This window comes from Cucurbita pepo, chromosome 18 (genome assembly GCF_057944985.1).
Source record: "Cucurbita pepo subsp. pepo isolate OVF chromosome 18, ASM5794498v1, whole genome shotgun sequence".
Classification (NCBI taxonomy): Eukaryota; Viridiplantae; Streptophyta; class Magnoliopsida; order Cucurbitales; family Cucurbitaceae; genus Cucurbita; species Cucurbita pepo.
The window spans coordinates 7,646,137-7,669,369 of NC_141815.1; the positions used below are offsets into that span (position 1 = coordinate 7,646,137).

The 23,233-nt window shown below is 35.6% G+C and overlaps 2 protein-coding genes across 2 annotated transcripts; one reads left to right on the plus strand and one right to left on the minus strand.

Annotated features, from left to right (window-relative positions):
* Positions 1-2,008: 2,008 nt before the first annotated feature.
* On the minus strand, positions 2,009-5,407 carry LOC111780252 (RNA-binding protein Y14). Its single transcript, XM_023660602.2, has 4 exons — positions 5,004-5,407; positions 4,093-4,229; positions 2,441-2,580; positions 2,009-2,341 (listed from the first exon to the last, which is right to left on the minus strand). The coding sequence occupies exons 1-4, from the start codon at positions 5,272-5,274 to the stop codon at positions 2,296-2,298; spliced, it is 594 nt and encodes a 197-aa protein (XP_023516370.1). The 5' UTR covers positions 5,275-5,407; the 3' UTR covers positions 2,009-2,295.
* A 916-nt stretch (positions 5,408-6,323) lies between these two features.
* LOC111780082 (nuclear cap-binding protein subunit 1) lies at positions 6,324-21,506 on the plus strand. Its single transcript, XM_023660360.2, has 19 exons — positions 6,324-6,631; positions 6,712-6,771; positions 7,012-7,068; positions 7,845-7,916; positions 10,344-10,406; positions 10,555-10,731; positions 11,133-11,264; positions 12,626-12,692; positions 14,849-15,048; positions 15,800-15,870; positions 16,783-16,867; positions 17,656-17,724; positions 17,880-17,998; positions 18,448-18,586; positions 19,413-19,910; positions 19,997-20,296; positions 20,448-20,635; positions 20,725-20,833; positions 21,129-21,506. Exons 1-19 carry the CDS (start codon positions 6,548-6,550, stop codon positions 21,237-21,239), a joined length of 2,601 nt encoding a protein of 866 aa, XP_023516128.2. The 5' UTR covers positions 6,324-6,547; the 3' UTR covers positions 21,240-21,506.
* Positions 21,507-23,233: the final 1,727 nt, after the last annotated feature.

Genomic DNA, 23,233 nt, shown 5'->3' on the forward strand with positions numbered 1-23,233 from the left:
ATTCAACCGAAGCCACACGTGTTGTACTTTGTTTGAGCACGGTTGGGAGTTGAAACAAAGTTCCATAGTGGCTAAAGTAAAGTCACGAGAAGTTATGGCTAAAGTGAATTGTGTCCAAAATATGACAAAACTCAACTCGTAAATATCGCTACTTTAATGAGCCAAATTTCGAATTGCATCCTTCCATAATAAAAATTGATGAAACCTTACGGTCAAGAGCTTGTGGATTATTCAATTACGTGCACACATGATACGTCATTTAGAAATGAGTTTTGTTGTTGGATGATTGATATTTTTTTTTTTACACGTGGATTTAGTTTCATGCATCAAGTAGCATTTAAGTAACGTATATATTTCAAACCCATCGCTAACAAATATTGTACTATTTGGACTCTCTCTTTCCGGCTTCCTCTTGAGGTTTTAAAGCGCGTATATTAAGGAGAGGTTTCCACTTTTCCCGCTCCAACCAACGTGGGATCCACAATCCACCCGACTAGCATTCTCGCTTGCACACCGCCCCGTGTCTAGCTCTGATACCATTTGTAACAACTCAAGCCCACCGCTAACAAATATTGTCTTCATTGGGTTTCCCCCCAAGGTTTTAAAACGCGTCCGCTAGGTGAGAGGTTTCCACACCCCTGTAAAGAATGTTTCGTTCTTATCTCCAACTGATGTGGGATCTCACGATACATGTACAAATTGAGCTAGATTTCAACAGTACCATAAGAAATACTTTTATTCTTTCAAAAGTTACAACATACTGAAACCGAAACGTGAGCGAGAATAGTCACGAGGGGACGTGAAGGTGAAAGGTGAGAGAAGTGGTGGGTGGAAAGTAGAGAGGGGGGAGGGGTATGGTTGGCATTACCATAAACCAGGTGAAGGCTTTAGGGTGTGTTTGGTTTTATTAGGACACCCTCCCTCATTTTGTCTTGTCATACCAAACACTCCCACTCCTCTCTTTTCTACATTATGAATATTGCTTACTTCAAATCATCACCCAAATAATAACAATAAGTATTACAAACAATAAAATGGACTACTAAGTTTGCCCAACTTCAGTGAATGGTAGTGTATATTCTCTTAAAATTTAATTAATGTGAACATTGTAACGTCGTTTTCGTTTTTGTGATCGTTAAATACATGAACAAAAATATTATTTTAGACGAACACGACTCTCCACAATTGTATGATATTGTCCACTTTGAGCATAAACTCTCATGGATTTGCTTTGGGGCTTCCCAAAAGGTCTCATATCGATTGAGAAAGTATTATTTGTTTATAAACCAATGATCATTCCCTAAAATGAGGATGAAAATGAGAGCTCATGCTCAAAGTGGATAATATCATACTATTGAGAGTCGTGTTTATCTAACATGGTATTAGAGTCATGCCCTAAATTTAGTCGTGCCAATAGATGGGTAAATTCTCAAATATCGAACTAAGACTCCAAAAGAAAAGGAGTCAAGCCTCCTCGAAGGCAGTAAAAAATGACTAAGACTCCAAAAGAGTCGAGCCTCGATTAAGGGGAGGCGCACTTTGTTCAAGGGGAGGTGTGGATGATGAAAGTCCCACATCCGCTAATTTAGGGAATGATGAGTTGTATTCCTCACTTATAAACCCACGATCATTCCCTAAATTAGCCGATGTGAGACTTTCATCATTAAACCACTGTTTGATACAAACTATTTGCCCATTTCAATATATTTATTTCTTTCTTCATACGCTAATTAACGAAACATTATTGTGTGAAAACTTGTTGAAGGCTTTTATGATATCTCACATTAATTGGAGAAGGAAACGAAACATCATATACAAGAGTGTGAAAACATCTTTCTAGTACACCGTTCTAAAATCTTGAGAAGTCCAAAAAGGAAAACCCAAAAAAGATGTTATCTACTAGGAGTGAACTTGAACCGTATAACTTAACTCACTTAACCGAGTTATTAAAACTAAAAAAAATAGCATTTAAACAACAAAACCCAAAGGCCATACATTAATAGACAAATTTGGAACAAAAAATATTATATAATATAGCAGATATTCAACACAATTAAGGCATAAACCTCAAGTACTCAAAAGAAGAAAAAAAGAGAGAATCATGAACCTCAAATCTTCTAAGTTACATAAATCAACCCAAAACAACGTCCGAGAAAGAAAGGCTGGAAACCAGGGGAAATCTCGAGACAACGAGTAGAGAGCTCAGTAGAAACATCTTTCTAATCCATTCCACAACAAAAACTCATTTCCAATTAAAATCCATAAACACCACACATGAAGTTCTTCACCTCAAGACTAATATCTCCTCCTAGGACTCCTTGAGCGTCGTTCCCTAGTAGGCCTGCAGCAATTAAATTAGACAAAAAAAGATACATGTGGTTGGTTCATGAATTTCCTACAATGCACACACCAAACATTTAGTAATCTAGGAGAAGCATACCTTGTGTTCTTCCTCCTGATGGGTCCATGGCTGAATGCCCAATCAACATTGATAATTTGGGTCAGAAGTTCAGACCCATCCATGGCAGATATTGCTTTCTCCGCTTCCTCAAAGTTCTCGTATTCGATCAACGCATATCCCTTGACAAACCCAAAATAAAAAATTCAGAATTTTTATAAAATAGTAACAATAGAATAGTCAATAGTCGATAACAGATGAGATATGAGTGTGCTAAAACAATATGATATGCTTGCAATCGCTTCATATCATTGACCGTCTGTGACAAAACATGGTATTCATTTGACAAAAATTGAAGGTTGGTTGGGAACATAAATACATGGTTATAACATAGCAAGGGAATGATGATGATGTTACAAAGAAATTATAACTGGTAGAGCAGTATGCTCCGCTATTTTATACTTTGTGACAAGAAACAAACTTTAAACGAGAGATATGCAAGCACAAAAGAGAAGGGCTATACAGAAGCTTGTCACCTGGACTTCAGATTAAGTTTTCTTTAATCCAGATATTTCGCATGAAACATTTCATAATATTGTGAATTCTTAGAACAACAAGCAACAAATATGAGCATCACAAGGACTGAAGAAAAGTGGTTTCGAAGTCCAGATGATCCTAAAAGAAATGGTGCAGAGTGGCTCCCCCAAAGTCCCTTCACGCTATCGTTCAAAGGAAAAGGCAGACTCCTTTAATCGAACACTTCTGGAGCTCCTATTAGTCTATGAGACTATAAGACCTATAAGCATGCACATCTGACTTCTTTGGGATTAAACAAATATGTAGGATTGTGAGACACATTTATAACACTAGAATTATAGAAATCCAGGAACATGGCCACAATGTCAGATTTGATAACTTTCCAATATGTTCGAAAAATCCAATTGTAGAACCATCTGGACTTGAAGTTTAGTTTTTCCACCAAAGAGTTAAAAGGCGCTTCTAAAACAAGCGCTTGTTTTCCAGAAATTGGACTCCAATCCACATTTGTAGGTAAAAACCGCCAATAGTCATCTCTAGTATATACTTTGGCATAGAAATCAAGAAACTCGCCTTCAATTTCCTTATATTGCAAAGAAGAAGGTACGGGTTCAAACTTGCAAACCATAATATAGTTGCCACTTGAGCTGTACTCAGGTTGTCCTTTTCTACTCCATTGAATAATTGATTTTCATAAGGAATGCCCTTAGTTTCAATCAAGAAAGATGATATAAACAAGATCAAATGGAGCTTGAAAAGAATTGCCCCAATGGGTTAACTTGATAAAAGAGAATAAACATGAAAGGGTGGGGAACGGTACACCAGGTAGGGTGGGGAACTATTTGGTACAACTTATTGAAGAATAAAACAATTTATTGTGCTTTCAAAGGAGAATACACGAATAAAAAAAACGTTTTCAAATATAAAAAAAAAAAAAATTCTGCAATACTAGTTCATTCTTCTTACAGACCATCTGATCATTGGCAAAATATGAAATTTCTATTTTTAGTTCCTCCAAAAATCTCCTAGTTTTGTACTTTTTAAAACTAAAAACATAAGCAAATACATGCATGTTCTTCTTTTCTCTAATTACAAACAAAGCTGCACAAATTATTGTTTATGTAGGGGAAAATTTAATAATATAGGAACCACTATACCTTGACGAATCCAGTACGACGATCGAGGTTTAGATGCAAATTCCTTATCTCCCCAAACTCACCAAATGCATTTTGTAGATCATCCTCCTGTGCCTCTTCATGTACACCAGTTACCAGAATGATCCATCCTTCAATAGCTACACAAATTAACTAGAATAAGACATTAATCTAAGGAGTATTAGTTAAAGAATCTGTTACTCTCCATATGAACTATTCTAGAACTGTTTATATCACATAATTAAACATTAGTTGTTCACAACAGTGTACCAAGGACATGCTCAGAAAGCCAAACAAGGGGGAGAGACTAGGAAAGATCATTTGAATGACCTAATTGAACCAACTCCTATTTCTAAATAACTTTTGAAGGGGCTTAGAAAAGGGGAAGAGTGAGGTAATTTGAAAGAACACAGCAAACAAGGTTATTCTTCCACCAACAATGAAGAGAACTCACCCTTTTAAGATGAGTAGCCAGAAATCCTCCCGAAAGCCAAAGGCTTAACGGAAACCAACCTCAAAATTACCTCTTAGAAACAATATGTAACTAATGAACCATGAATCTGTAACACTATCCATGTAGCTACCTCAATTCGACATTCATACCGGTAAAGGAGGTTCTTGTAATGTTAACTCTAGGGCTTACAAAATTTGAGGATCTTAATTCTTAAACCAATTGAGAAGATTATCCTCCTTTCCTAAGATGATAATAATAATAATACATCTAACCAGCCACCTACCGAGTAAATAACCATCCAAAATTTCACAACCCTAGCTATAATGAACGAAAGGAAAAACCAGCAAAACGAAGTGGAAAAACCAAATCTGCAAAACTAGGTAATTAAGAAGAAGAAGAAGAAGAAGAAGAAGAAGAAGAAGAAGGGGGAGATGCGGAAACAGAGAAGAGTAAAACTAACATCGTTGGGGACCAGGGCCATCAGCAGACTTGAGGGAATCGAAGTCGGACCCAGTAAGGCGGGTGTTACGATCAGACTCTTCTCGAAATCCACGACCCTTGGTCTTCTTCGGACCTCCGGCCAGCGAGGAAGAAGCGCCACCGGTAATGGCGGATTTGAGCTTAGGAAAAGGAGCTCGAGGGGAGGCATCGGCTTCGGCGGCTCCATCCTCGTCCATGAGGTCGTCTTCCTCGGGCTCGAAGTCAACAGCCTCTACATCAGCGCTCGCCATGGCTAAGCAACGTCTCTGAGAATTCTTCGTCGCTTCTGCAAAATGGCGAGGGGAAGCGGAAGAGAAGAAGATGTCGGGGGTTTTTTGGGATCGAAACAAGGGTTTCTGATTTGCCCGCTAACCCGATTTTTAGACTTTTCTTTTCCCTTTATTTATTTAATTCTTTTTATTTTGAATTTAATTTTAATTCCGTGTTTTTCTCTATCAAAATATGATCTTGTTTGGGACGTGCCTTTCACGTCCACCGTCAATATTTAATTCAATTTAAGGAATGATCATAGATATATAATTAAGGAATGCTCTCTCAATTAGTTCATGAGAACTTAGGTTCAATGTGGACAATATCGTACTATTGTGGAAAGTTGTGTTCATTTAAATATATTCTATTTTATCTCTAAAATATTTTTAAAATTTTAAAAACATATTTACTAAAATCTACCAAAATTTATAAAAATATATTCTATTTTATCTCTAAATATTTTTAAAATTTTTAAAACATATTTGCTAAAATAGACCAAAATTTATAAAAATATATTCTATTTTATCTCTAAAATATTTTTAAAATTTTTAAAACATATAAAAATATATTTTATTTTATCTCTCAAATATTTTTAAATTTTTTAAAATATATTTGGTAAAACTATCTCTAAAATATTTTTAAAAATTTTAAAACATATAAAATTATATTTTATTTTACCTCTAAAATATTTTTAAAATTTTTAAAATATATTTGCTAAAACAACGGTACTAGTGGTGCTAGTTAGTATTTTGTTAAATTCATAAAAATATATTATAGGTATTTATAAAAATATATTCTATTTTATCTCTAAAATAATTTAAAATTTTTTAAAATATATTTGTTAAAATTACCCGAATAAATAAATACAAGATATTTATGTTTACGCATAATAAATAAGTACAAGATATTTGTGTCCGATAGTGTCAAATATGATATTTATACTAGGTTGGAAGATTAATTATACTCAATTATATAATATATTTGACTATAATAAAAGATCTAATGAACGGTGGTCACTGTGTGTACCTAATTCATCATACTCTAGGGTTCGTGAGATAACTGTAATTTCGGTCCCAAAACCCTTCTAATCCCCACGGGAGCGTCTCCCGGTTTTACACATTTGCACTTCTTCCACTGCCGGACTTGTCCTGCTCCGGAAACTCATCGGCGTCTGCAGTCCCGTGTAATTCGAACCCACTTCACCATCTCCTCATTTTTCCTTATACAAAATCACCTTCCTTCTTCTAGGCAGTAATGAGCAGCTGGAAGAGTCTTCTTCTCCGAATTGGCGACAAGTCCCCGGAATACGGCACCTCCTCCGATTTCAAAGACCACATTGTTCGGCTCTCTCTTACCCTCCTTCCATTTATACTCCACTATTCGATTACTTGTCGCTCATTTTTATCTGGGATTTGCAGGAAACTTGCTTCGCAGCGATTCGGCGGGAGCTGGATCACTATGGAGATGAAATTTTGCCTGTAATCACTTGCCTCTGCACGTTATTTTCTCTATAATTTATCTGGGTGTTGATAAAATTTGCAGTTCTTGTGTTGGTTGAAATTATACTAGTTGAATCACTATGTTAGTAGTACGTGTGAACTGAGTCTTTTTTGGCTGGTTATCTCTTAAGTCGTATCCCTTTGTGGCAAACGTGAGTTTTGTCTAATAACTACTCTATGCTGATGGTATTTACACTGTTTTTTTTCCTCGTTTGACAGTTCCTTCTGCAATGTGTTGAACAATTGCCTCATAAGACTCCTTTGTACGGGACATTGGTAAAGTACATTACATCCTTCAGTTCTCCAGTGAATGTATTTTCTTTTCATTTATGTATTTCGTTGATCAGCTTATGTTGTTAGGTCGTGCGATCTAGCTTTAACTTCTCAATTATTTGTTACATGTATTCTATAGTTGTACAATTCTTGTTTAACGAACTCTCTATATGTTTCCCATAAAAAGACCAAAATTGAGGTTTAAATTTATAAAATGCAATAGCCTTCCTTTTGCTGTTGCCTTTCCGTTCTTTTTAGCTTGTTGTTTGTGCTGCAATTGGAGAATGTCTTTAGAGCTACATAGGCCAGACATTTCCCTTCTTCATTTATTCATTCTTTTGATTTAACAAAATTGTATGTTCCGTATAGAAAAAGACCACCTTATAAAAATTGTAGTTTTCTTAGTTCTTGGAGCCCTTTTCCCCCTTTTCCTAGTCTGGTTTTTGTTGCCTTGGCTCCCTCTGTTCTGATTTTTTTCTCAATTAAATATTCTCTCTGTATATTCTTTCATTTCATCTATGAAAATGTGTTTTATTTATCTTAAAAAAAGAAATAAGCTGTTTGGCTTCTTTTCTGGGGCTATCTTTTTGTGTGTCCCTTGTTTATTTTATATATCCTTTGTTATTCTTTCGTTATCTATGAAAATGTGGTTTTTTATCTTTTAAAAAAACGAAGGTGTTTTACTCACACTTAAAATATTTCATGGCACAACACTTATAATTCTCAATGATGGTATTAGTTTGTGTTAGTGACTTATGTCTATCTTGTTGTGCCTACAGATCGGATTGATAAATTTGGAAAATGAAGACTTTGTGAAGAAAATTGTGGAGCAAACCCACCAAAGTTTTCAGGTTTGTGATTTTGCAGTTGGCATTGTCATTGTCTTAGTGAAGTGTAGTAAGAACTTTTTTATATTAAGACACTTTTAAATTCTCTAATCTTTACACCCTCGTGTGTCCCTAGTCCCTTCCTAGAAGGCTTAGACTGGTGTCCCATTTTAGAGAGGGAAAGGGAGCAGTTTGATGCCCCTTTTTTTATTGAGGAGGTTATTCACAAGGTGGTCTGGTGAAATAAGTCCCCTAGGCACGACGATTGTACCATGGCCTTTTTTTTCAGGATTATTGGAATTGCATCAAAGAGAATATGTGGAAAGTTTTGAGTGATTTTTTGTGAGAGGTACTATTGACACAGGCATGAGCGAGACCTATGTGTGCCTTATTTCCAAGAAAGAACACTAACAGGGTAAAAGACTTTAGGCCCATTAGTTTGCTCACTAGTTTTTATAAGATGATTGCTAAGACTTTTGAGAACAGGTTGAGGAAAGTCCTTCGTAGTACTATTTCTTATTGTTTATCCAAGTGTGGGTGTGTTGAGAAGATTGGCGTTGCTAGGTGTGGAAAAAGGGGTGGTTGAGGGGTTCCAAATGGGGAAGGAGTCAATTAGTTTGTCTCACATTCAGTTCACAGATGATTCAATCTTCTTATGTTTGGGGCAGAAAAATTTCTTGAGGAATTTCAACGGTTTTTTTAATCCCTTTTTGAATTGACTTTGAAACTTAAGATTAATAGGATGGAAATTTATACTTGGCCTTAGCCCTTTTCATTCTAAGCTAAGTGTTTGGGCCTCATTGGTTGGGTGTGAGGTGGGTCAACTTTCGTCCTCTTATTTTGGGCTTCCATTGGGAGGTAATCCGCGAAGGTAAATGTTTCGGGATTCAAAATTCTATATGATTTGAAACAGTTGTCTTTTTGGAGAAAGCTCTTCTTCTCAAAATGGAGAAAACTCATTCTTATCCAATCTGTGTTAAGTAGGGTTCTCACTTGTTGCTTATCTCTCTTTAAGATTCTCGTTTCTGTGAGCATGAATATTGAAGGAGAGATGAAGAGTTTCTTCGAAGGTGTGGATAATGGGGGTGGGTCACATTTGGTTAATTGGTAGGTTGTGGTGAGGCCGGTGGAATTAGGTGATCTAGGTAATGGGAGCTTGATATTACATAATGAGGCTCTGCTAGTGAAATGGTTGTGGCGATGGTTCTTCATGAAGTTTGACTCTTTGCGGCACTAAGTTATTGTGAGTCAGTATGACCTGCATCTGCCCCCTTTCAAGTGGGTTGCAGATGGTGGTTTCATAGTGCCTAATAGAAATCTTTGGAAAGCAATTGCTTTGGGCTTCCTGTCCTTTTCCTCATTTGTTCAATGCTTCATTGGGGAGGGCTCAAATGTTTACTTTTGGGAAGATGGGTGGAGGGATGATAAACCACTTCATGAGTGTTTCCATGCCTATGCCATCTTTCGAGTAAGAAATTGCATTAAGTGACTTCTATTTTATCGGGTTCCAACCTTTTGCCTCTTTGTTGTTAGGCTTCAAGAGACGTTGAGAAGATTTGGGAAGTCATGCTTAATAGTGGAAGAAGCTCCAATCCATCTGTCTTTCCAAAATTTGATTATTCTACCATTGCCCTTTCTAACATTCATAAGTTTTATTTTATAAAAACAACAATCTTCTTTGCTACATCAAACCAAGGCCGGGTCTTGCTTTGTGGCTCCGCCTATAGGATAAGAGGTGACCCAATCGTTTCGTTCTAGGCCCTAAATACTAGCAATTGCCTTCTTCTGTAAAAAGTGTGTAACAAGTCTTTGAACTTTAAAAAGTGTGTAATTAGTCTTTAAACTTTTGATTTTGTGTATGATAAATTCTTGAATTTTCGATTTTGTGTCTAATAGATTTTTGAACCTTCAATTTCCTATCTAAATTTTTAACCTATTCAACATTTTTTAATATTTACGGAGAACACAAAATTGAAATGTTAGGACCGAGTGTCAATAGGTTCATGTCTTTGAAAAAAATTATTGAATAGATCAAGAAACTATTTAGATACAATTGAAAATCCTGGGATCTATTATACATTTTTAAAGCGTAGAGACTTAGTTGATATAACCTTGAAAGTTTAGGGGCTAAACGTGTAAGTTTACAAAAAAAAAAAAAAAAAAGAAGCATGTAGTTTAAATTTATAAAATAAATAATAGCAATAGAATAATGCCTTAAAGATTAATATTTATCACACCTGTGTTGAAAACATACTATATCCAAGAATAACATAATCATAGTGCAATTTAGGACGAGTACTAGTTGTTGTATGATTACTCTTATGTTAGTGCCGACAATAGAAGAGCAATAAATTAAATGTTTTTGGGATGTCTGACTTCCATTCATACTATACAAATTTCAATTATTTTATCAGAGATATTTTGTTGTTCTTACTCTTAGTTCTTTCTCAGGATGCCTTAAACTCTGGAGATTGCCACAAGATCCGGATTTTGTTACGCTTTCTAACCGCATTGGTATGCTTGATTTTGCTATCACAACATACTTTTTTATGACTGATTATTATCATTTTTCAAAATTAGAAAGCCTAACATCTTAGAGTTTTGATTTTGTCTTCTCGAGAGAATATTCTGATCTTCTAAGCATTTCTGTTGTCTTACGTAGATGAGCAGTAAAGTCCTGACGTCCACATCTCTAGTTGTTGTTTTTGAGACATTATTATCTTCAGCTGCCACAATAGTGGATGATGAAAAGGGAAACCCTGCATGGCAGGCTTGTGCTGACTTTTACATTACTTGCATTCTATCTTGTTTTCCCTGGGGAGGCGCTGAACTGGTTGAGGTATTGTTATTTCATCTCTGAATAATGTCTTTACTTAATGGACCATCTTTCTCAATACTGTCCTTTTCTCTCATTCTTATTTCTTGTTATGAATTGAGTTATATCCTAGGTTAGAAAATTGGGTGGTGAGCATCTTTCTCGACACTGTTCTCTCATTCTTGTTACGAATTGGATTAATATCCTACGTTAGAACATTGGGCCTTGTTTTGATATACTTTCCTATTTGATTGCTTTAAAAGAATTGTTATAGGAGCTTTACTATTTTTAGCATATTATAACTCACATTGGATGAAGATTCGAACCTACGAAGTATTAGAGAAAATAGAGATACGTTAACTGCTGAGCTATGTCCATGTTGGCCAAAGAGCCCCCTACTATTGATAATTCGCTTTTATATGCAGCAAGTTCCTGAAGAGCTTGAGAGGGTTATGGTTGGAGTAGAAGCTTACTTAAGCATTCGAAAGCATACGTTGGACACTGGCTTATCCTTTTTTGAGGATGATGGTGAAGTTGAGAAAACTCTCAACGAGAAGGTATAATTTGACTAGTTTTGATTATTCATTATTGTCATGCTAAGCTTACTACCGGTGAAAGTTTGACTAGTTATGAGTAGCAGTGCCTTTTTATATAGCTAGGTTGGACTTCTCTTTTCTGGAACTAGTTTTTTGTTTGCCCTTGTATATACTTCCATTTCTCTAAAAAAGTGCGGTTTCTTACCAAAAAAAAAAAAAAAAAAAAAAAAAAAAAAAAAAATTCTAAGCATTCTACTCAATTTCTAATCTGTTTCAGGTCGGCTAGATTTTTATTTATTATTTATTTATATGTACATATATATACGGCAACCCCTTTAGTCATATCTGTCAACTCAGTCTAGCCAGGTTTGTGAATCCCAGAATTATCCGGTTTGTAAATTATGACTGTCTTGTCAACGATGGCGATGCTCTTGGTCTCTTTTCAATATGCTAACACTTGCCCTTACCCTCTTTCTGTATTTTCTGTAACTTGTTTTCTCAACTTAACAAGCCTTTGAACAAACAGCTCATGTGGACCAGAAGAATTCTCTATGATCATTTAGTTTCTAGGAATCCATATTCTTCTTACATTATATCTAAAAAAAGCAAAAGAAAAAGAAAAAGAAAATGGGAAACCTGTATTATTTCAGCCTGGAGATTTTACTTTATGATTGGAACTGAAGATAATTTTTTTTTTTTTTTTTTTAAACGTTAAAATTATTTATCAAAGATTTCTTTGTTTTCTCATCCATATTTTCTAAAAACGCTCTTAAAATCATAAACACATTTTAAAAATAAAAAATGAGTATCTTAAAATCTATTTATTTTTCGATTTTGCTAAGATTTAAAAATAAATATTAGAAGTTGTAAAGTAAAACGAAAGGATTGTTCAGAAGGCAGCTTAATGTTTCTAAACCCTTTTGGTAAGTGAGGATATCTCATCTCCCCTATCTGTTTAGTTAGGCTTTAGATTAATACAAGGTTTTCTGAGTTTCCTCTTACAATAAAGCATAGTATTTAGAAGCAGAGAATTAAAATATTGAAACATTTGGGTACAGGATCGAAGTTATTCTATGGCAGTTAGGAAGTCCTAATTTAGGATTAACAACCCCCAACTAAATTCTAGGTGACTTTAAAGTAAAAACCAGTGGCCTTTAGAAACTGTAAAAAAAAAGAGAAAATTGCATAAGCAACAGTAAAAGAATTTTAATTACAAACCATTCCATGGAGAAAAACCTTCAACCATGTCTTCCCTCCCGTCTGTACCCTCCTCCCCATGTCCCACCAGGGCTTAAAATAGAGAAATTTAGTTTCTTCACATTGTTGTTACGAAATTAGCAACATTTATTTCATGAATCCTTTTCTTTATGTGGTTGTTTCAGGATTTTTTAGAAGATTTATGGAGTCGCATACAAACGTTATCTACTGATGGATGGAAAGTGGATAGTGGTGATTTTCTTCAACTTTGGGCTTTAGTTTGGTTATTTCCTCTGGTCCTTTTATGTTTCAATGTTATCCTGTCGTACAAGGAAAAAAAGGGAAATTATTCCATACATAGAAGTGCTTCAAGTATACGAGATGATGGATTGGTATACTAAAATTTTGAGAACCCCATGTACATCAAGAATCCATATATTTTCTTTCATATTTGATATTCCCGTTAGATGCTTTGGTACTTCTGGGAGTACTCTCAGTGGGACTCAAGATAACTGAGTTGCAAGAGTATAATTGCCTTTGATGATGTATAGCAGTTCAATATCTTCTTGTAATGAAACCCAGCTAGCTAGTTTTGTCTCTGTCTGCTCAGTTTTTTGAATTTGGGTTTTCTAGAATCAATGAAATATTACTAGCAGTAGGGTAATCATCAACAATGTTATTAATAATCTTCTTTGCGATAATCCTTTTTTGTATCCCTATAGCCCCGAAGAGACCTAAATGAGAGATGTGAGTGTTAAGGTTTTACAGTTGGGCAGCGAGGGATTGAGAAATGGGAGAGAGGGTCAATGGGAAAGTGAAATAGTTTAGTGACGAGAATGGCCATGGCTTTATTTCTCCCATCCAGGGAGGCAAGTATATTTTTGTTCGGCTTCCTCCATTAGATTTGAGGGCTCTAGAAAAGATAGCTCTTATTATTTGGGTCAATGCTGTTAAATCTATCATTTTGATCATTTGAGGTGAAAGAAATAAATGAACGTTATATGAAGTGGCTAGGAATAGAGATAGTATATGGGATTCTGTGGTCTAGTATACCTCTTCAGAGTTTGATTACCCCCACATTTGGTTTTTTTTAACAAATGTGGGGCAAGAGATTAAGTCTTTGACAGAAGGTAACATGGGCCTTCTCCTCTGAGCTATATTTCGGTTGGAACCTCCATGCGTCTTACTAGTTATAGGAATTCCTGCTAATGATGATAATAATAACAATTGTTTGCCATTGTGAAAAGTAAAAAGTTTGGCAACTCTTCTCTCTCAGCCAAGTAGTGATGAGTATGCCGGGAAAAGGCTCTTGTTGAAGAATTCATGCCCCTTAACAAGATCTTGATGGCGTACTATCCTAGCTTGATGACTCTGAGGACTGGCTTTCTCTGTCTACTTTAGTGGGACATGATTTCAACTTTTGTTCTTACGGCACATGATAGCAACTCTTGTTCTAACAGGAGTTTTCTTGTACTCAGGATAACAAGGTGTGCAAGGATGTCCTAAGATGTTAATTGGTTTCACCTTTTTGTAATTACAGCTTAACTACTTTCATATCACATTGGAGGTGTTTTTTGAAATTAACTATAGGATTTCTTTTGTATATCTATTTCAAGTTAATGAAATGGTTTCACTTTCCTATAAAAAAAGGGAAATTGGACGACCCTGTAAAAGGTGGTTTCTTTGAAGAAGCCAGAAGGCAGTGAAGTTTTATTGGTGATCTCCCGGGCATGAGTGTCCAAAGAGACTTTTGCTGCCCTTTGGAAGTGTTTTAAGCAGAAGGTTTGGTTGAGGCTGTTCAAGGATGATTCAAACTAAGAGGAGACATGGATGTCCAAAAGAGGACAATGGCTTATGCACAATTTTCTTGAAGGCAAATATGGCAAGGAGCACAACTGATTCTTTGGTATTTTCAAATTTAGTAGAACACTAGGATCCATTGATTGTGCTTGGCTTTTCTAGCTATCTATGGTATCAGCAATCCAGGGAAGAAAAACTTGGTCTTAATCTCCAAATAGCTTAGGAGATCCTAAAGAGCGAGGTTCTATTGTAGATTCCCTATGGGGGCTCAACGGTTCATATCTAAATAACTATAAAAGCAAATATGGGTCATTGGTGTAGAGTTAAGTTTGGTAAAGTTCCATGGTAGTTAATTCAATTTTGAACCAAGACCTTTTGAAGCTTGCAAGTTGCTAGCCACTTGGAAGTGACACATCTTTTTTCTTCCTTTTTTTCTTTTCCTTCTTAATGGGTAGTTGAAAATAATAAGTAGCAAAGGAAGCAACGAATGATAAGTGTTGAATTAGTACATTTTACTTTTAAGAAGTTGATGATCATTTCTTTTGCTTCTTCCATTATCAAGTAGATTTGTATTTTCAGTAATTATTGATCTTTTCTTTATGTGATAGTTCCAAGACCTCACCTTCTATTTGAAGCTCAGCTAGTTGCTGGGAAGTCTCATGAATTTGGAACCATCAGCTGTCCGGAGCAACCTGATCCACCTTTAACACTTTCTGACATTACTTATGGTAAACAGAAGTATGCTGCAGAGTTGAATTATCCTCAAAGGATACGTCGACTTAATATATTTCCATCAAGTAAATTTGAGGTACTATTGTATTTTGTGGCATTAATATCTTTCGTTCTGTCTTGACTTGTGAATATTATCCACAAATATGTTAAGAAGACTTTGGGTAAAGAGTTATGTTAGATTTGACTAAATTTGTTTTATTGGTCTCAATCAAAAAAACTTTTTGGTAACATTACACTATGAGTGAGTACTCAATACTATTCCTTTTACTAGATGGATATAGTAACATATATGAGAGCTACAAACTAATAGTACATCACATCATGATAAAGGACAGATGAAAGTAACTTATGGAGTCCTATATATAGGATATTTACATTTATATACAATTCTGTATGTGTTGTAATACTTCCCGTCAAGAACTATTATTAAAAAAAAAATTCCCTTCTTGAATCGTGTCCAACATATCCATGCTTTATTTTATCCTTTTGATACTAAGTTTTGTTATATTTTCTCCCAAACATAATAACAACCAACTTCAACATTTGCGGGTTGCAATGCTAGATCATCTGCAAGGTCCTTTTGTACTTTCTTCTAAAGTCCCTGTTGATACTTAGATTTGTTGGGCTTGTTGTTTTATGTCATTGTACATTCTTTCATTTTTCTCGACGAAAGTTTGGTTTCTTACCAAAAAAAAAAAAAAAAAAACAGTTTCATTATTTGTTCTTTCTTGTTATAATTTTTTGTTGGTTTATGACTACACGGCATATTACCAGACTTGTATGTGGTCCTCAATTGAATCGTGTTTCTTGGACCTTTGTTGATGCAGGATGTGCAACCTATTGATCGCTTTGTCGTGGAGGAGTATCTTCTTGATGTGCTTCTTTTCTTCAATGGCTGGTTCGTTAGTTTCTCCAAATCTATAATTTAAGAATTAATACAAGAGCATGAAACTTTCCCTCTTCCAAGTTATGCTGATTAATCAGTTTGGTTCATGGAAGGAATCTGTAATTTAAGAATGAATACTGGTATAAGAGCATGGAACTTTCCCTTTTCAAGATATGGCCGATTAATCAGGTTTGAGAACTTTGTTTTTGATAACACGATCAGGTGGCCGGTATCATTATGCACTTAAAATCACTAGATATTAGCATGCTTTTCAAAGAGAAGCTGTCAGTTGTTCTCAAAAAATTGAAGGAAAACATGGGAAATTTCCTTTCAAGTTACTGGTATACCGTCAAAATTCTTGGTCATATGTTATTGGAGATGCAAAGGATTTATAGGGAAAGACTTTGGTGATTGCTCTTTCATGGTTTAGTTGGAAAGAAACGAACAGTAGGTTCCTTCAAGATAAATTAGTTTTTCTGTTATTTATCTAATTGTCAAAGGAGGTTCAAAATGTTCCTAACTATGGGTTCCACAGATTGTATGTCTTGTTCTCATAGTATTTATTGCTTCATTCTGATTGTGCACTCTCCTCTACACTGTATATTCAAACATTCTCTTATATATTATATTAGAAACGTCAATGATATCACTTGTCCTTTTAATTCCAAGCCACCTGGGGGAATGGACGGCTCCTCCAAGTTTAACTTAGGAACCAAATGTGAATGCTCTTGTGCTCTCTGGGGACTGGTCTGCTTGTAAATTCTTTTACCATTCAATTAGCTCTATTTTAAGAACAAAGTGTAGAGTTCTAGTGTTTTTATGGAATGAAATATTATTTATATAATATAACATTTTTACATTTCAATTAGCTGAAATGCAACATATTACAATGATTTTTTGTTTTCTTGTTTCATGCAAAGCTAGTCGAAAGGAATGTGCATCTTTCATGGTTGGCCTTCCTGTACCTTTTAGATATGAGTATCTTATGGCAGAGACAATTTTCTCGCAGGTATGCATTTATCTTTCTTGTTAATTATTGAAGATTTTGTTCTCTCCCTTTTTTCAATTTTATGAAAGAAGGAAATGTACAAAAGGCAAGAACTTAAAAGGCAAAATAGTAACGTAAGGATCTCTTATTGGCATTAAGGGGAAGGGATGATTCTCGAAGTGTACAGATTAAGTGGACTGAGGGGAAGAAGCAAATGTAACTAGATCACGAGTTTCCCCGAGCCTCTATCTGTGTCTTTGAACATCTCCTAATTTTTTCTATTCCAAATTCTTTTATGGAATTACACAAAAACTATTTCCCAAAGACTTAAGTTCTCCCAAGGCCGTGGATGAAGAATTCTTTAAGGCTTCATTATTTTAAAGGTGAAAGGAAATCTGAAACCTAAGAAAAGCAAAGAGTGAGCAACATGCGTTCATGCTTCCATTTTATCTATGCTATTTCTTGGTTTAAATTGTCCAATCTCCTCTATACATGTGTTCATGCTTCCATTTTAGCCAATTAAGAACGTGCTTATAGTGGTCATGGACTTTTCAACCGTTTTGTAAATTTCACAAAATGTTTCTTATAAAAAACAAAAGATCTTTCGGATTCTTGCTTCTGGCTTGAGTTTGATTGAGGCAAATTTCTTGATTGGTAGATTCTCATAACCAAAGTTCGAGCTCTTCTAATTCAAGAGTTTTCTTTCATCTGTTAAAATTTTATTTTCTTATTTTGAATTCTTATGATTTTTTTGAGACACTCAAGTTGCTTCTCACCTTCTCTACCCAAAAATATTGAATTATTTGCAGTTACTCATGTTACCACAACCACCGTTCAAGCCTATTTATTATACGCTGGTCATTATTGACCTTTGCAAGGTACGTGCTTTTGTTATTGTAAATGTGTTCTTCTATCTTGTTTCCTTCCCTTTTCTTTTTTCTAGTATAATTATCGTTTGTTCCTTTTCCTTTTCTTTTCCTTTTTGACCAAAAATTCTTATTTGTGAAAATATATGTCTATGAGGTATATATAGGCTCTTCCTGGGGCATTTCCTGCCGTTGTAGCTGGTGCAGTTCGTGCCTTATTTGAGAAAATAGCTGATTTAGACATGGAGTGTCGTATACGGTTGATACTTTGGTTTTCACACCATTTGTAAGTTTGTACTTTGCGAACACTAAAGAATTCACGATCATATGTGACTGTGTTAACTTTCTTGCGATAATGTGTTATGGGCCAGTTTTGGAGTTCTCGTATTATTATACCTTTTAAATTTATGTAAAACAACTCAAACGACACTACCGAAACAAATTACAGCTCCAGTCCAAAAGAATAAATGTTTAACAGTTCTGTCTGTGACTTCTATTTGCTTCTACATCTAATACTGAAATATTTTTAATGAGTTTCAAACTTCCCATTCTTTGGCATGGCATATAAGTTTTGTGTCTTTATCACTTGTGAGAGGTTTTGGGATTACCCTCAGTCATGCAATCTCTTTTGAAGTGCCATTGTTGGGATGCTTGCATCATACTGAAAACATTATGCTCTCCTTTTAAAGTTAGATTACCTGGATATTTACATTGTTTCTGCCACCGTTTACGCAGATCAAATTTTCAATTTATATGGCCATGGGATGAATGGGCTCACGTATTAGAACTTCCAAAATGGGCCCCCCAGCGAGTGTTTGTGAAAGAGGTTCTGGATAGGGAGGTCCGTCTATCATATTGGGATAAAATAAAGCAGGTATTTATCATGCTTGAAACTGTTGACTTTTTTTCTTTATTCTCACATATACTATTATTCTGATATTTGTACTCGGCATGTTTTGTAAAACAAAGTAGTTGTAACGACCCAGATCTACCGCTAGCACATATTGTCCTCTTTGGGCTTTCCCTTTCGGGCTTCCCCTCAAGGCTTTAAAACGCGTCTGCTAGGGGAAGGTTTCCACACCCTTATAAATGGTGGTTTGTTCTCCTCCCCAACTAATGTGGGACATCACAAAAGGTATCAGAGCCAGACATCGGACGATGTGCCAGCCTTTTCGCTGTTCCCCGAAGGGGGTAGACACGAGGCGGTGTGCCAGTAAGGACGCTGGGCCCCAAAGGGGGGTGGATTTGGGGGCGGTCCCACATCGATTGGAGGAAGGAAAGAGTGCCAGCGAGGACGCTGAGCCCCGAAGGGGGTGGATTGTGATGTCCCACATTGGTTGGGGAGGAGAACAAACCACCATTTATTAGGGTGTGGAAACCTTCCCCTAGCAGGCGCGTTTTAAAGCCTTGAGGGGAAGCCCAAAAGGGAAAGCCCAAAGAGGACAATATCTGCTAGCGGTGGATTTGGGCCGTTACAGTAGTCCTTCATAGTAAATTCGTAATGTATTCATCAGTCAACATGAGAAAAACAAGGTGTGACAGAGTATCCACCCACCAAACGGTGACTATAATCCTCTGGGATATTCCAACATAATATTTGTATATGCTTGAAAAATCAGAATAATGGAGTAAATATGAGCTTATTCTTCCTGCTTTTTCACTTTGTTTTCTGACATGTCAAGTATATTGAGCATATGTAGAGCATTGAGACTGCACCTGGTTTAGAAGAGTTGCTACCTCCCAAGGGTGGACCAAACTTCAAATTTGCTACCGAAGACGGAGAAAAAAGTGAGCAACATGCACTTTCTGCTGAATTGTGCAATATGGTGAAGGGACGGGCTGCAGCACGTGACGTAATTTCATGGTTGGATGAGAATGTTATTCCCAAGCATGGTTCAGATATTTCTCTCGTGGTGGTTGTGCAAACTCTTCTAGATATTGGGTCGAAGAGTTTCACTCATTTGATAACAGTCTTGGAGAGATATGGACAAGTTATTTCAAGAATATGCCATGATCAGGATAAGCAGGTCTTGCTTATATCTGAAGTGGGTTCTTACTGGAAGAATAATACTCAAATGACGGCAATAACAATTGATAGAATGATGGGTTATAGGTTATTATCCAATTTATCCGTCATCAAATGGATCTTTTCTGCAGAAAACGTCGAGCAATATCATACATCAGATCGTCCATGGGAGGTACATATTGCCATTTTTTTTGGCTACTTCACTGCAGATGGAAATAAGTTGCTTAACTATTTTTTACGTTATTATCTCTTGTACAGATACTGAGAAATGCGTTATGCAAGACGTATAATCGTATTTCTGATCTTAAAAAAGAAATATCCTCCTTGAAGAAAGATATTGTTGCAGCTGAAGAAGCTGTTGCTAAGACACAGGAGGAATTGAATGCTGCTGAATCAAAGCTCACACTTGTGGATGGTGAACCTGTTATGGGAGAGAATCCCGTGAGAACAAAGCGATTGAAAGCTTATGCTGGAAAAGCGAAAGAGCAGGAGATGTCGATACGAAACTCTTTAGAGGCCAAAGAAGCTCTTCTTACCCGAGCTCTTGAGGAGAACGAGGTATTAATTTCAAGACTAAAATAATTTGCACCTCTTTCGTTAAATCTGGACACATTAATGTCAGTATTCTCGATTCTGTTGCATCTGCCGTAGAGTTCACAACGTAACACCGTATCACTTTCCCGTTTTAACTAATCGTTTCCGTGTGCAGACATTATTTCTATCTTTGTACAAAGGGTTTTCCAGTATATTGACAGAACGCCTTCCAGCTGCATCTAGCGCACGAACCCTGCAGGATTTGAAGTCTGTTAATCCTGCTGGTGCGACTGCTATGGACCTTGAAGAACCATCAGCCATGGAGATGGAGATGGACAATGAGGATTCAAAACCTGAAAAAAGGTGTTCTCGTCGATACTACAACGATCCAATCATGAAATCATTTCCTTTAATCTCAATCATGAAATCACAACATTTTCTTTATTTTGCAGTCATTTGAATGGTAGTACAGAGCATGCCTACACTGTAGGTGAAAATGAACAGTGGTGTTTAACAACCTTGGGATATGTCAAGGCCTTCTCAAGGCAATACGCTTCCGAGGTATTTTTCGTTTCATACAGTGCCATGCTTTCAGGATTGTTAATCATTGTTATGGTCCAAACCCACTGCTAGCAGATAGTGTCCTATGTAGGTTTTCCCTTTCGGACTTTCCCTCAAGGTTTTTTAAAACGCGTTTGCTAGGGAGAGGTTTCCATACCCTTATAAACAATATTTCGTTCTCCTCCCCAATTGACGTGGGATCTCAAAATCATGAAAAAAGTTTTGATGATTCATTTCCGAAACTATCAGAATAAATTGTTTTTTACTTGAACCATTTTCATTGTGATGTGCACAGATATGGCCACACATTGAGAAGTTGGATGCAGAAGTCTTATCTGAAGATTCACACCCACTTTTCAGGAAAGCAGTCTACAGTGGCCTTCGTCGATCGATGGACTCGATCTAACAACGTAAACATATTTGTTATAACATTAAACATTTTCTATTTTCCCCCCTTAATTCGTTTGTTTCTTTTTCTTTTCGTAGATTAGGTGATAGATCCCTCGGTAATGTTATGTAACATTTGGCTAAACGAAAAATACATAATAGGCTAGCCCATCGTTGTAGATACCGTCTTAATTGTATTTGTTGTCGAGTTATGTTCGTGGATTCCTATATTATAGCACCGAACTTAACCCTTTCTTTCTCTTTGTATAATAGTTGCATTATGGTAGTTTTTTTTGTTATATTTTTTCTAGTATAATAGTTGCATTGATATTGTAGCTTTTTTGTTACATTGTTTACCTTGGTATAATAGTTGCATTGATATGATGGTTTCCTTTATTTTCCCTTGGTATATAGTTGCATTGATATTGTAATTTTTTGGTTATATTATATTCCTTTGTATAATAGTTGCATTGATAGGGTTGTTCCCTAGTTAATTGTTTCCTTGGTTTAATAATTGCATTGATATGGTGGTTCCCTAGTTATATTATTTCATTTGGTATAATAGTTGCATTGATATATGACGGTTCCCCTTCTTTCCCTAGGTTTAGTTGATATAGTAGTTTTTTGGTTATATTGTTTCCCTTGGTATAATAGTTGTGTTGATATGATGGTTCCCCTTCTTTTCCTTGGTATAATATTTGCATTGATATGACGATACCTCTTCTTTCCCTTGGTATAATAGTTGCATTGATTCTTATAAAAAAAAAAAAAAAAAATTGCATTGATATTGTAGTTTTTTTTTTGTTATATTGGCCTTGGTATAGTAGATTTCTGGTTATATTGGTTATATTGTTTCCCTTGGTATAATAATTGCGTTGATATGATACCCCTTCTTTCCCTTTGTATTAAAGTTGCATAGTTTTTTTAGTTATATTATTTTCCTTGGTATAATAGTTGCATTGATTTGGTTGTTCCTTAGTTTAATTTGTTCCCTAGTTATATTGTCTCCTTGGTTTAATAGTTGCATTGATATAGTGGTTTCCTAGTTATATTATTTCCTTTGGTAATAGTTGCATTGATATGATGGTTCCTCCTTCTTTCCCTTAATATAATAGTTGCATTGGCATGACGGTTCCCTTTCTTTCTCTAGGTATAATAGTTGTATTGATATGGTTATTTCATAGTTATATTGTTTCCTTGGTTTAATTAGTTACCAATATATGTTGGTTTCCTAGTTATATTATTTCTTTTTGGTAATAGTTGCATTGATATGATGGTTCCCTTTTGCATTGATACAATGGTTCCCCTTCTTTCCCTTAGTATAACAGTTGCATTGATATGATGGTTCCCCTTCTTTCCCTTTCCCTAGATATAATAGTTGTATTGATATAAGGTTTTTGTTATATTGTTTCCCTTGGTGATAGTTGTGATGATATGACGGTCCCTTCTTTCCTTTGGTATATTTGTTGCATTGATATTGTAGTTTTTTTTGTTATATTGTTTTCTTCGGTATAATAGTTGTATTGATATGACGGTTCCCCTTCTTTTTCTTGACATAATAATTGCATTGATATAGTAGTTTTTTGGTTATATGGTTTCCCTTGGTATAATAGTTGCGTTGATATGATGGTTTCACTTCTTTTCCTTGGTAAATAGTTGCATTGATATTGTTGTTCCCTAGTTATATTGTTTCCTTGGTTTACTTGTTGATATGACGGTTCCCCTTCTTTCCCTTGGTATAATAGTTGTATTGATATGACGGTTCCCCTTCTTTCCTTAGGTATAATAGTTGCATTGATATGATAGTTTTTTGTTATATTGTTTCCCTTGGTATAATAGTTGCGTTGATATGACGGTTCCACTTCTTTTGGTTCCAGTTCTTTCCCTTGGTATAATAGTTGCATTGATATTGTAGTTTTTTTTTGTTATATTTTTTTCCTCGGTATAATTGTTGTATTGATATGGTTGTTCCCTAGTAATATTTTTCCTTGGTTTAATAATTGTTTGGTGGTT